This window comes from Lates calcarifer, linkage group LG15 (genome assembly GCF_001640805.2).
Source record: "Lates calcarifer isolate ASB-BC8 linkage group LG15, TLL_Latcal_v3, whole genome shotgun sequence".
Lineage (NCBI taxonomy): Eukaryota > Metazoa > Chordata > Actinopteri > Centropomidae > Lates > Lates calcarifer.
The window spans coordinates 7,184,484-7,196,261 of NC_066847.1; the positions used below are offsets into that span (position 1 = coordinate 7,184,484).

Genomic DNA, 11,778 nt, shown 5'->3' on the forward strand with positions numbered 1-11,778 from the left:
CGAGAGATTACACGTTGGATAATGTGAATTTGTGATGCCAGAGTTGAGCAAAACGTAATTACGTAAATACGTAATTGTCTTAGGACAAGAGACTGGAGATGGGGAAATTTACGAGTACAAGTACATTTTTATACATACTCGTATACAATACAGTTGATTTCATGCAGTGCATACAAAACAAAACAGTTCCTCTTTTGAGTCATTGTTTATAGTGTGGGCGAGCTCTATCTAAAATCTGACATTTATTTCAGGCTACAATCAATAACAGAGACAATACAGTAAGAAACACAAAAAAGGGGGGAAAGATAATTGCTCAAATACTGCAATTGAAAACAATACAGAACAATAAAACAGCATATAAGATCTCTGCTGTCTGAAAAAGATGTAGGCTGCAGCTACAGCTTACTGTGCTTATCCCTTTCACAATGCACTTCCTACTTAACACCGAGAACTAACATCACACAAAAACTTAGGCTACGGTACTCACCCATATTTTCAGGTAGCAACCGATTTCTAACTAAAGGTTGACCAAATCTCTTCATTTTAGTCTTTAATTTAATTAATAGTGAGTTTGTTTTTTCATGGTAAGTTGTTTTTAGCTCTCTATCAACACTTTACTGCTGAGGGACTTTATTCCAGGTCATTATTATGCAGGGATATTGCCTTTTGTAAAGAGTCATTCATGTAGCTAATATCCATCAATAACATATCCACAAACCTTGTGTTTAGTTTGCAGAAAACTATAATAATGGAACATGGGGGCCATTTGTCGATGACAGGCGGAAAATAACTAATAAATCTGGCCAATTTTTCCAAATAAAACTGACTTCTATAAGTCTACCATCGCTGGAGATCATTTTTAATTTACCTGATTTACCTGACCACCACCACCAGACGTCTCGTGAACCTTTGATTTGAGTTCAACGGAAAGCGATCAACAACAGCAATAGGTTGGTCGGCAGGAAAATGCAGAGTCAAGACGATAGAAGAGAAGACAAAAGCACAACTGATTTTAGTATTTATTACAAACTATATTAAAAGAAGGTAATCCTCGATAACAATTCTAATTCAATTCAGTGGACAATGAAAAAAAATGTTGTAAATATTAAACACCCCCTCTTTCCTCTAATGGTACATTCTGCCATTGTGACGTTTTAAAAATTCAGCAGGCAGGCTCGGCCGTTGGCTTACTACTCAGAAAAGAAAATCCGTTGTTGTGGAGAGGAAGAAAGACTCAACACATTCGAAGATCGTTAAACGTACAAAGTGCGACCGTTAAACCCCAGTTTTTGTGGGTCGTTTTTTCGTCAACTTATTTGTTTCCACGTTTTGTTTAGCTAACATGGCTTGCGGAGCAACGTTAAAGCGGTCGATGGAGTTTGAGGCCCTCCTCAGTCCTCAGTCTCCCAAGCGGAGAAGGTGCAATCCACTACCGGGGACTCCTGGCACTCCGTCCCCTCAAAGATGCAACCTCCGTCCCCCAGTCGACAGCCCAACGCATTCGATGTCTCCCCCGGCCATAGGAGGCGAACACAGGCTCACCCCAGGTATGATATTAAAACAGATTTGACGTCTTTTCTGCGTTTCAGGGTGGGTGTCATGGGGGAGGGGGTTTGGGTGGAGTGGAAAGGATAGCTAGCTTGTTGAGAGAATCAGAATGGGGGTTGGAGGCTAAATGTTAGCCCGGCTAAGCTAACGCCAGGAAGGGGAACGTCGTCGCTAAGTTACTGACATAATTTTACTAATCGTGATAATTCCGTAGACGCACAAAAGTAGAAGTGGCTCTTTAGGTATTTCTTGATGGCATCTAACAATCTTCTTGTCTTGTTGCTCAGTGGGCACGGTTAGCTTACATTGGGTAATGCTAAATTTTTAACGAAAATTTTGACGTAGATTCAAAGTTTTTTTTTTAAATAAATACAATTTCTAGCATTGGGGAATGAATATAGCTATATAACTGTCATTATCATCTTTACCTGTACAAACTGCAGCATTGATATGGACTATCACGGCTGATTAATGAATTGATATATTTAAGTAGACATTAATTTGAAAGCTGATTGGATTAAACAAGAGATCCTGCTTCTACTTTAACACTTGGGTGACCGCCTAGCCTGTTGGCTTTCCTGACAAGACAAATGGCATCACAGTAGCAGGCACATCATCGCAGGCTGTTAATTAGGAGCTGCCTGTGTAATGTTCCTTTGCTTTAGTGCCACAATTGTCTTGCATGCAGGTGGGGGGTTACCATTATGCACCATAACCATTTCTTTTCCTCCTCAGGACTAGGAAGCATTGTTCATTTCATTTATGCCTCCCATTAAATTGAAAATGCAGCTCTCCTGTGAGCGTTGGACGATGTGGGGTGCATAAGTAGGCACACGATAATTACCTAGATGTCTCCACGGTGATCTAGTAGCTTATTGTATGTGCCAGTCACTGAGATCTGGGCAGCATGACAGCGGTGAGGCCTAATCCTTACGCCTTTTGAATTCTAATTTTAAAGAATAGCTGGATGCCCTTGAATTTATTTTATCACGTTATTGCTGTGAAGACGGAGACTTCTCTACTACCTGTTCTAAACTCTTTTGTTAACTCCTGCACTGACATTGTATGGACCTATGAAAAATGTATTGCCTATAGTACAGCATATCATAGAAAGTGTAGTGATGTCTCCTGTTGCTGAGACGTTTCTTTGTCTTCTATCTTGCCACCAAGTAATGACAATTCCAGTTACAACAAAGTAATCAAAAATTGCCAGATGCATTCCTCATAACTAGTTGTTATTGGCAGGAAACTGCTTGGAGAAGTGTTTTGATTTAGGAATGTTCATCTCTCATAGTTACCCAGTGGCTGTGTGTTTAGTCTGTTTTTTTTTTTTTTTTTTTTTTTTTTTTTTTTTTCCAACATTATAGATTATCAGTGTCTTTCCACAACATAATCAGCTAAGGCTTGAGCAAATTATGTTATTGCTGTGTGCCTGTCAGGCAGCATGTCCCCCTTAATTCTGTGTTCCTTGACTTATGTTTCAGTTGGTGTTTTTCATGGAAGATTTACCTGCGGAGGAGGTAGAATAACTTATGTTAAATGAAAAAAAGAAAGTGGAAAATTTGAAATGTAAGCTGTGAAGATTATTTTCATGAAAGCAACAAACAAGAACCCACATAGTCTGAATTTGCACAGTGTGCCTGCTGTGTCATTTATTAAGACAAAGGAGAAAGCATCTGCCGTTTTTGCTTTTGCACTGTAAGAAAAAATGTGCTTCATGGGGGTGGTGCACATCACTCATAGAAAAAGCCAGGGAAGGTTTGGCTGAGAGCATTAACACACACGCAGACAAATGTAGGTGTTGATGGAGATGTCATCACAGCTGGTTTCTTGTAAAATGCATTTATTTCTGCTCTGTGTGAACTGTGTGACACTCATGCTGGTTAGCCAAAAAGTCATAATCATTTAGGAGTGTGTGTTTCTGAGAAGGTGAAGGGCAGCTCCATGTAGTTGTTGATGCCTGGAGGTAAGGACATATTTTCTTGCCACTGTTATTGCTCATTCTGTTTATGCATCCTGACTTGCTTATGTTTCTTCCACTGAGAGGTGTTCATAGTGTAGTTATGTTGTATATTAGCTCACAAAATGATGATTGGTTTATTTCAGGTTGTCTGGACTTCATGTTAAGAATCCAGCAGGCCTTTAGTGTGCTCCATTTCTTTCAGAGCCTGGCTGCCTAGCTGAATTACAGCACAGCAGCTGCATGGGTGATGTCATGTAGATTTGTCTGCTGCAGACATGAGGTCCAGATACCAGGTATTATGCTCACCTTCACCCAGAAAGAGGCCCCTCGTGGGACTGGTGCCGCAAGCCTGCTTTTCTGCTGTGGTTTGCCAAGTGAAAGCAGTTTTGTATTTAGCAAAAGGTCAGCTGTCATCCCTCCCACCCGTCTCTACCCACACATGCTTTCCAGCTAGTCAGGTTTGCTTGTGGTGAGCAGGACTGTGTGTGCTGGCGAGACACAGGGATATGACAATACAAAGGTATCTTTAGGTAATTACTTCATAGCGGAGATAGGATCACCCACTCCGTTCTCCTCTACTTCATTCTTGTTCTGCCAGTCTGGGCTTGTGCTCTGGTAAAATTCCCCCAGATGACAGATGAGCCTGGTGTTTTCTTGGGACATGATGTTACCTAAAAGGCTGGGCTGGCTAACTTCTCTCTGGTTTACAGCTTGGACAGAAAGGTGTGCAGGTCGTAGTTCAGACCTATAACCTGAGTCAGGCTGAAAAAATGTAGAGGTGCGAAGCTTGCTAATAAAAGCCTTAGTTGCATAGTGTTAAATATCATTAGTTGATATTGGTGTTAAAAGTTGAAAAAAACAAAGACTTTAAGATTTAGGTCTACTAAATGCTACAATAGCCCACTTAATGCTACGGTGGTACTTGATAGTCTGTTATTTAGTTGTTTCTAGCTGTTTCCCTATTTCTATTTCTAAACTAACAGCGGCCCCTCTTAAATTGTTTACTGCACAAGGGCAACTTGAACTGACCCATAATACATCACATCCTACCTCCTGGCACTTTGGACATTTGAAACCCACCTCCCCCCACAATCTTGTAGCAGCAGAGGGTGAAATCAAATGAGTCAGCTTTGTTTTCTCTCCACCGCCATGTCCAATCTATCTGGCCAATCTCTTGTCGTATTCACTGTTTGGCCTGCACCTAAGCCTTTTAGCCAAGGCTTTCTCCACTGTGTTCCCCTGGCTCCCGGAAGTCTCTGTGATTGATTACTTGGCCTGGCTGTGGCAGGGTCATTGTTGCCAAGCAACACCCACAGTTGAGCTACTAGTAGTTGGCAGGAACTGGAAGTGACAGGCAGCAGGAGAGGTTTTTCACTTGTCAGTCAGATGAACCTGGGAGTACTGATAATCATCTGTCAGTAATGAATGTCCAACAGTTTTCCATTACCTTACTAATTAGAAATCTGAATTTACTTTATTCACTTTTAGTAAACCCAGTCCATGGGTTGTGATAGGTTAATCCCTTGTCTGTGTTTAGAGACTGAAGTCTACAACTGTGGTTTATTCACATCAACACTAAATCAGATATACACAGAATTATGGTACCAAACAAACTTAGTTTTGGAGCAGTATACAGTTTTTGTTTTAACACTATTCATGTAGGTTTCCCATTTCTAATACAGGGTGTCCCCCAGGAAACTGGTAAGCAGAGGTGACCTGCAACTTTCTAATCTGATCTCACTCTACATAAATACCCATTTTAGCCAGTTAACTTTACTAATTACTAAAAAAATCTGTAGAATACACAGTTAAAACATCTTCACATTGTTTGTCTTCCCAGATCTACATTCAAAAGCCCCAAAGATATCAAACTCAGAAAAACCTACATTTTCATTCTCAAAAGCTAGAAGCTGTGAATGTTTGGTGTTTTTCTCTATAGTGTGAGCAATTACGTGATTATAAAATTTATGTTGTATGTTATGATTCTTAGTCTGTCAGTATACAAAGCTGCTAATCATTGTCAGCTCTTGTTGGAGCCCCTTGGTGGACTGGGGATTACATTGTTCTCTATGCAGTCACCTAGCTCTGTTAAGAGTGAAAAGCCCAGTTAAATAAACAGAGCCTGCCAGATTAGGGCCCTGTATTGTTGATGCTTGAAGCTTTCAGAGGCTGCATGCAGCAAGAGGAAGGATCTCAGTGAAGGTACCAGTTAAGTAATGCCCAGCCACATATGACATGGCTTTCTTAAAATAATAATAATGAGAGGAAGAAGAGGATTTTTATTTGTACTGCCCATTTCAAGCTAGGAGCACAAATTGCTTTCCAGTGCAGATAAATGATATGAAATGGCTGTGGAGAAAGATCCTGCTTTCGTCATTATCCAAACTAACTTACTGGTGAGCAGGTTGAAGTGGCAATGGGGCCTCTTCCTCTCCCCCCACCCAAGATAAATGAGGCACTTCCCCTAGATAGAGGTGCCACACGTATAGAGACTACACCCCCTGTACGAATTGAGTAAGATATTGTCCCTCTTCTACATTTGGTTATCAGCGGTAGTTAAGACCATGGTGTTTCTCGGTTGTTTTTCCCAGGACTTCTTGAACTTTAACCTTCTAATCAGATGTGTGGTGCAGGCTCCATGTTTAAGGTGTTTTGACAGTTGACAGCAGGGTCGTGTACAGCTCATCCTAATGGGGAAACATGATGTAGAGATGATATGGGGCTGAGCACTACATAGAGACCACACTCATGACATACATACTATATTATGCTTAAAACTGGGCTATTGGGTTCAGTTTTTCTGACAACATAATACAAATTGTGAAAGCCAAAAAACAAATCTTGGATGGTGGCGCTTCCTTGAACGTACCAACAAACACAGAGACAGCTGAGGAGAAGGTGGTGTTCAATCAGCAGTTCACTTAAAATGAAACTGAAATGTAGTTTATCACAGGCCATTTGGCACTTCAACATCCAAAACAGGTGATTATCACCATGTCCAAAAAAAGAAAAAAAAAAAAAATTCAGAGAGCCTTGTTCTCCCTGTGCTTTTCAAGGGAAGGCTTTGGGTACAGTTTCTGCCCTTATTTACAGCTTGGGTAAATGAAATGATTCTGACACAGAGTGAGGAAGAAAATCATCCTCAACCATACCTCTGAATGCATAACAGTCTACTCAAAAGTGCTGTTGTGTGTGTGTGTGTGTGTGTGTGTGTGTGTGTTTTTTTTTTTTTTTTTTTTTTTTAATACATTGTTAAGCTCTGCCTTCAGTCACTAAGTCAGAGTAGCATTTAACAAAGTATGGTAGTTGAGTTGCTATTTTATATAATAGCAGATAATCTATAATCGCTAGTATGCACCTTTTCAGTAAAATTGGGAGGGGCAATTATTATATGAATGTGCATGATTTATCATGGCTGTACTTACACAGCATGTAGCTGGCTAGTAGCTCTACTTAACACCTTTCAGTTAGGCTAGAGCTCAAGTTTAGCATACAATGTTGTCCTGTTTTACATCAACTGAATTGCAGTCCAGTATCACACAAATCTGTTTACTTTGTACATCCACAAAAACCTTGAGAGTCAGTTGAACCACTAAATAGGCCTCAGCAGAATGAAAAGCTTTTACTTTGTTACAGCCCAGTAAAGAAGTGATTTATGTTGAGCCCTTTCACCAGCTGTAGCTTGGCGTGATGCTGACGTCATGAAAAACTTGGGAAGAGAAGTGAAAGTGATACAGTCACAAGATCAGAGAGTGTGTCTTAAGTCAGCTGTGCGTTTGGAACAGCTGTATTTGGTATGTTAATTTCAGACTTCTACTTCCTGTCAATGAATGTTTTGTTTTGGAACCCATTTTAGGTGACAGATAGCAGAGAGGAAATGAGCATAGCTGTTGTTTTTCATAAGAACACTGCTCACAATTACATCTTCCTGTAATAGTTCCTGTTCATACTGGATTATATGAATGTGGTTGTGGTGGGCGTAGTATTGAAAGATCACACATTAAAGACTACAATATTGAAAATAATTGTAGTTTCATTACTGTAATGAATCACTGTTTAACTCATTGAATATAAAGCAACACTGTGAGACAACCACTACCGAATAGATTGTATCAGCTTCAAGATAAAAATGAAAGGTAGCTTTTCATTATCAAAATGGTAGTTGTATTATATTAAGTAGAGGTTCACAACATTGTTATTATTATTGCATGTCACATTATTGAAACTGGAAACTCTGGAATGTGTTTTCTGTGTGAGCCCACTCGGCCCATCCCTCATATCACCAAATTTGTGACTGGTTGGAACATATGCGAGTGAGCGTCCTCCATCCAGTTTGTTTTTGACCTTGTTCCTTTTTCCTCCCCACAGAGCAGATCTTCCAGAACCTCCGTCAGGAGTACAGCCGGATCCAGAGGCGGCGGCAGCTGGAAGGGGCCTTCAACCAGACTGAGGCCTGTAGCTCCAGTGACGCCCCCAGCCCCAGTTCATCCCTTAACGCTCCCAGCTCTCCACCAGGTAGGAGGATTTACCGTAGACTGTGCACAAATCCATACACGGTCCCTCATGTTCTCGTGTATAAAGAACAGCAGATTGTTCTTGTACAAATGTAATGTGTTCTATATTCACCACTAGAGCTTGATATATAGTTTTAGAATTCCCTCTCTTTTGCTGAGGGCAGAGAGCCATAACATTTGAGTTGTTAATTAATGATTGTTTAAAAAAGATTCTGATTAATTTTGGTTTTGTGAGAGACAAATGTGTCAAATAATATAACTGCTTTGTTTTTTTTCTGGTTAGCAAGGCTAGGACATGATGTGACAGCCAATTCAGACAGCAAAACCATCCAAAGAACTGAAATATACATCTCTGTAAGCAGCAATCAGTCAATCATTGGTCCAACAACAGCTATAAATGATAGTCATTTATTCTGCAAGCCCTGACAGCACAAGTCTCAAGAGGCAGACTCATCACAAGGACCAGGAAATTATGATTCCAGATGTGAGTTTGTAAAAGATTTGTAGTTGTTTGTTCCAAATCCAACATCTCTGTCTTGTGAGTTGAGTCTTAGACTGAATTTTCTGAAAAGTGGGCTTTATAGTCATTTTCTCAGATTATACTGTTAATATAAGGGATTTGTTTCAGATGCAACACAAAATAAGTACTTTCATGCCTCATTGTATCTAAAAGGATAACAAATGTGATGTGATATGTGAATGTGATAATGTGAAAAGCTCAAACAAGAGAAGAAGAGATGGCACAGTCTTTTCTTTGTATATCGCTGTCTAAATTACAGAAGACTAGAAGACTTGAGTTCTTGGTTTCATCCTCAGATAGCAAACAATGATCAGCTTTAAAAAAACACGTCATTCATAAATTTATAGTTTTTAATAGTCAATGTATTCACAGTGAAAAACACTCAAAGGCAGATCAGTTACCAACTACAGAGGCACTGTAAAGTTGTATACAATTGTACACACTGTACAGTTGGTTTGTTTGCCCTTAATAAAAAAAACCCACAACATAATTGATTATTTGTATTGACGAATATGGTATGCTTCTGTTCCTCTTTGGAAACCCATCAAACTGCTCCACTGTTACTGGAGCAGTTTGATGTGTTAGGTACAATTTGGCAGTTAAGTTGTGAGATGTAATCCAAGCCCAGGCCTTCAGGCTCCTGTGCTTCTTTCCTCTCACTCTGCAGAGTGGTCTCATAGATCACACTGACTGCACTGTTACTAACTCAGCCTCTTTCTGTCTCAGAGACTACCTCCCTCAACCCTCATCCTTGCTCTGCCGTCCTCGCCTGTGATTTACAAACATTTTAGTCTAACCAGCTTATAGCAGACCTCAAAGACCACTGGGTAATGAATCACCTCGCTAAAGCTGGCTCCAGTTGTACTGCAATGGAGACAGCAGAGAAAGGGACAGCATTAGTGCTGCATGACCTCGTTGGTCCCGCAGAGGTGAGGGACAGCAGAGAGCAAAGCTGTAAATTTGCACCTGGCTGGGCACCTATTTCTGGAGAGAGGGCGATTCTGTCTCGGTGACTTATCACTGCACAGGAGACGTTAGTGATTCAGCCTTTTTATAGCTGATCTGATTTTGTGTCTCACAGGTGCCTCAAGGAAGGACCAGCCCTCGTTCACGCTGAGGCAGGTGAGCTACCTGTGTGAGCGCCTGCTCAAAGACCACGAGGAGAAGATCCGGGAGGAGTACGAACAGATCCTTAACACAAAACTTGCAGGTAAAAATCATTCTTTTTTAAAAACGAATAAAAATGATCAAACCACTGCACCTTAATAATAAGACTCAATTCAGCTGGACCACATTTTTTTACATTCTGGAACTGAGGTTGAGTCAGTGGCCCTGTAATTAGAAACATTCTCCCCACCTCCCTTTTCCACATCATAACTGATAACTTCTGCAGTCCTGGCATCCATGGTCTCCTCAAACAGAGTTTACATGAGCTTTTAAATGTCAAGATTATACATGGGCAGAGAATGAATTCTTGCAGCTGCAATGAGCAAGTTTTATAAAATAAGTCATAATTTTGGTCAGCAACAGAAGCAAAACTCTAACTGAATATGTCTGAATATAATTATTAGAATTTATGAGCCACAGTTCTGTTTTGTGACCAAAATGTTAACCTACATAAATGAGAACAGCTACTGTATATCATGGGCTTGGTTGTATGAAAACACTATCAATAATCACAGAGCAGGAGGAGATTGAGAGTAGATTTAAAAAGACTTAGGAGCTTTAACAGATGTTGGCTGTGATATGCAGTTTGTGTTGTTTGCCAAAAGAAAAGAGGATTCAGGTGTTTGAGTGTGGACAGAGATTTGTACAAAAAGGCCTGATTATACTGGTGTGGATGCAGCCTAACCTCCATCATCTTCTCTTTGCAGAACAATATGAATCTTTTGTGAAATTCACACAAGACCAGATCATGCGAAGATATGGAGCCCGGCCTGCTAGTTGTAAGTATATGAAACTATTTTCCTCACAAAGACACATTTTCCCTGTCAACACATCAGTGTTGAGAGTTAAAAAGTCTACAGCATTAATCATTTCATGTGTTTCAGATGTGTCCTGAACTCACGTGGATCAGATCCCAGCTTCCTCTCACAAGACAGCTGCTCTTCCACTGCCCCCCTCCACTTGATTTTCATTTTTATTTCCCTGTCTCCCCCTCCCCACCCCACCCCCAACTCAAACTGTTTGGGTGCCATGGTTTATCTACTTTTTATTCCAAAAGTTGATTTCTTACTTCAAAACTATTGCTGCTGGCCAAAAGTTAGAATCTGAAAGATAAACTATGTATGAAGCCCGCCCTTTTTTTGCCCTTTTTCTTGTTGATATGCTCTTTCTTGAAATCCTGACTAAAGCAGATCTGTGTCAAAATATCTTGCCGGCGCTGTAGAAAAAGCTTATTGGCTCATATGATCATTCTGTATAACCTTCCAGCAGCTGTATTTAATGGCTCCTGCTTCTCACGTTGTCCCACATTTCTTGCCCCCTTCACCCCATTCCCTTCTCACAACTCTTTACCCAAGAATGTGGATTTTTCTCCCTTTTGAAAAAAATAAAAGTTCTGTGATTTAAAATCTGTTGTCTGTGATGGTCATTTAAGTCAAGCTTTGTGTTTTTATCAATGTGGGAAATATCAACAAACATCATTTCAGGATTGAAAGTTTATCATTACCTTTGAAAACAACTGGAAGAAAAGCAATGTCACACAGAAATGTACTATTTTTATGATGTATCTCAAGCAAAAATGTTTTTTGCCTGCTCCATCTTCAGTGTGATTACTCTGCTTTTTCTGCTTTATGTCACTGATTGTCCTAGATTATTATTTATCTTTAAGATTTAACAACGGTATGAATATGACATAGAAAATGGACAGCTACCTAAACAAGAAAGGTACGATCTCAGCACAGTAATGTTCCTTTATATTCTCTTAACTAGGGCCCCGTAACCTTTCTAAAATATTACATAATTATTGTATGTAAAATTAATTTTCTTCCTCCCACAGTCCAAAGACATGTAGGTTAGGTTAATTGGCGACTCTAAATTTCCCATAGTTATGAATGTGAGTGTGAATGGTTGGCTGGAAATCTGTCTGGGGTGTACCCTGCCTCTCATCCAATGTCAGCTGGGATTGGCTCCAGCCCTCCAGTAGCTGTTATGGATGGCTTAGGGTTATGAGTAGTTGTAATTTTGAAGTAAAAATGGTTGTTTTCTCAAATGAGTTCTGATTCAGGTTC

At 40.1% G+C, this 11,778-nt stretch overlaps 1 protein-coding gene across 2 annotated transcripts; it reads left to right on the plus strand.

Annotated features, from left to right (window-relative positions):
- The first annotated feature begins 1,154 nt into the window (after window positions 1–1,154).
- Window positions 1,155–11,118, plus strand: akirin1 (akirin 1). 2 transcript variants are annotated; one of them, XM_018699979.2, is made up of 5 exons: window positions 1,160–1,547; window positions 7,880–8,026; window positions 9,627–9,755; window positions 10,420–10,491; window positions 10,597–11,118. In XM_018699979.2, exons 1-5 carry the CDS (start codon window positions 1,343–1,345, stop codon window positions 10,605–10,607), a joined length of 564 nt encoding a protein of 187 aa, XP_018555495.1. In that variant the 5' UTR covers window positions 1,160–1,342; the 3' UTR covers window positions 10,608–11,118. The 2 variants fall into 2 exon arrangements, 1 of the variants encoding a protein (XP_018555495.1); XR_001963561.2 differs by lacking the exons at window positions 10,420–10,491; window positions 10,597–11,118 and adding an exon at window positions 8,309–8,509 and having other exon boundaries at window positions 1,155–1,547.
- The last annotated feature ends 660 nt before the right edge of the window (window positions 11,119–11,778 follow it).

Excerpts from the sequence above, each read along its gene's own strand:
- akirin1 (XM_018699979.2), top strand. The coding sequence starts at position 1,343 with ATGGCTTGCGGAGCAACGTTAAAGCGGTCGATGGAGTTTGAGGCCCTC. Across the intron at positions 8,027-9,626 it reads CGCTCCCAGCTCTCCACCAG|GTGCCTCAAGGAAGGACCAG; the intron begins GTAGGAGGATTT and ends TGTGTCTCACAG. Across the intron at positions 9,756-10,419 it reads CCTTAACACAAAACTTGCAG|AACAATATGAATCTTTTGTG; the intron begins GTAAAAATCATT and ends TTCTCTTTGCAG.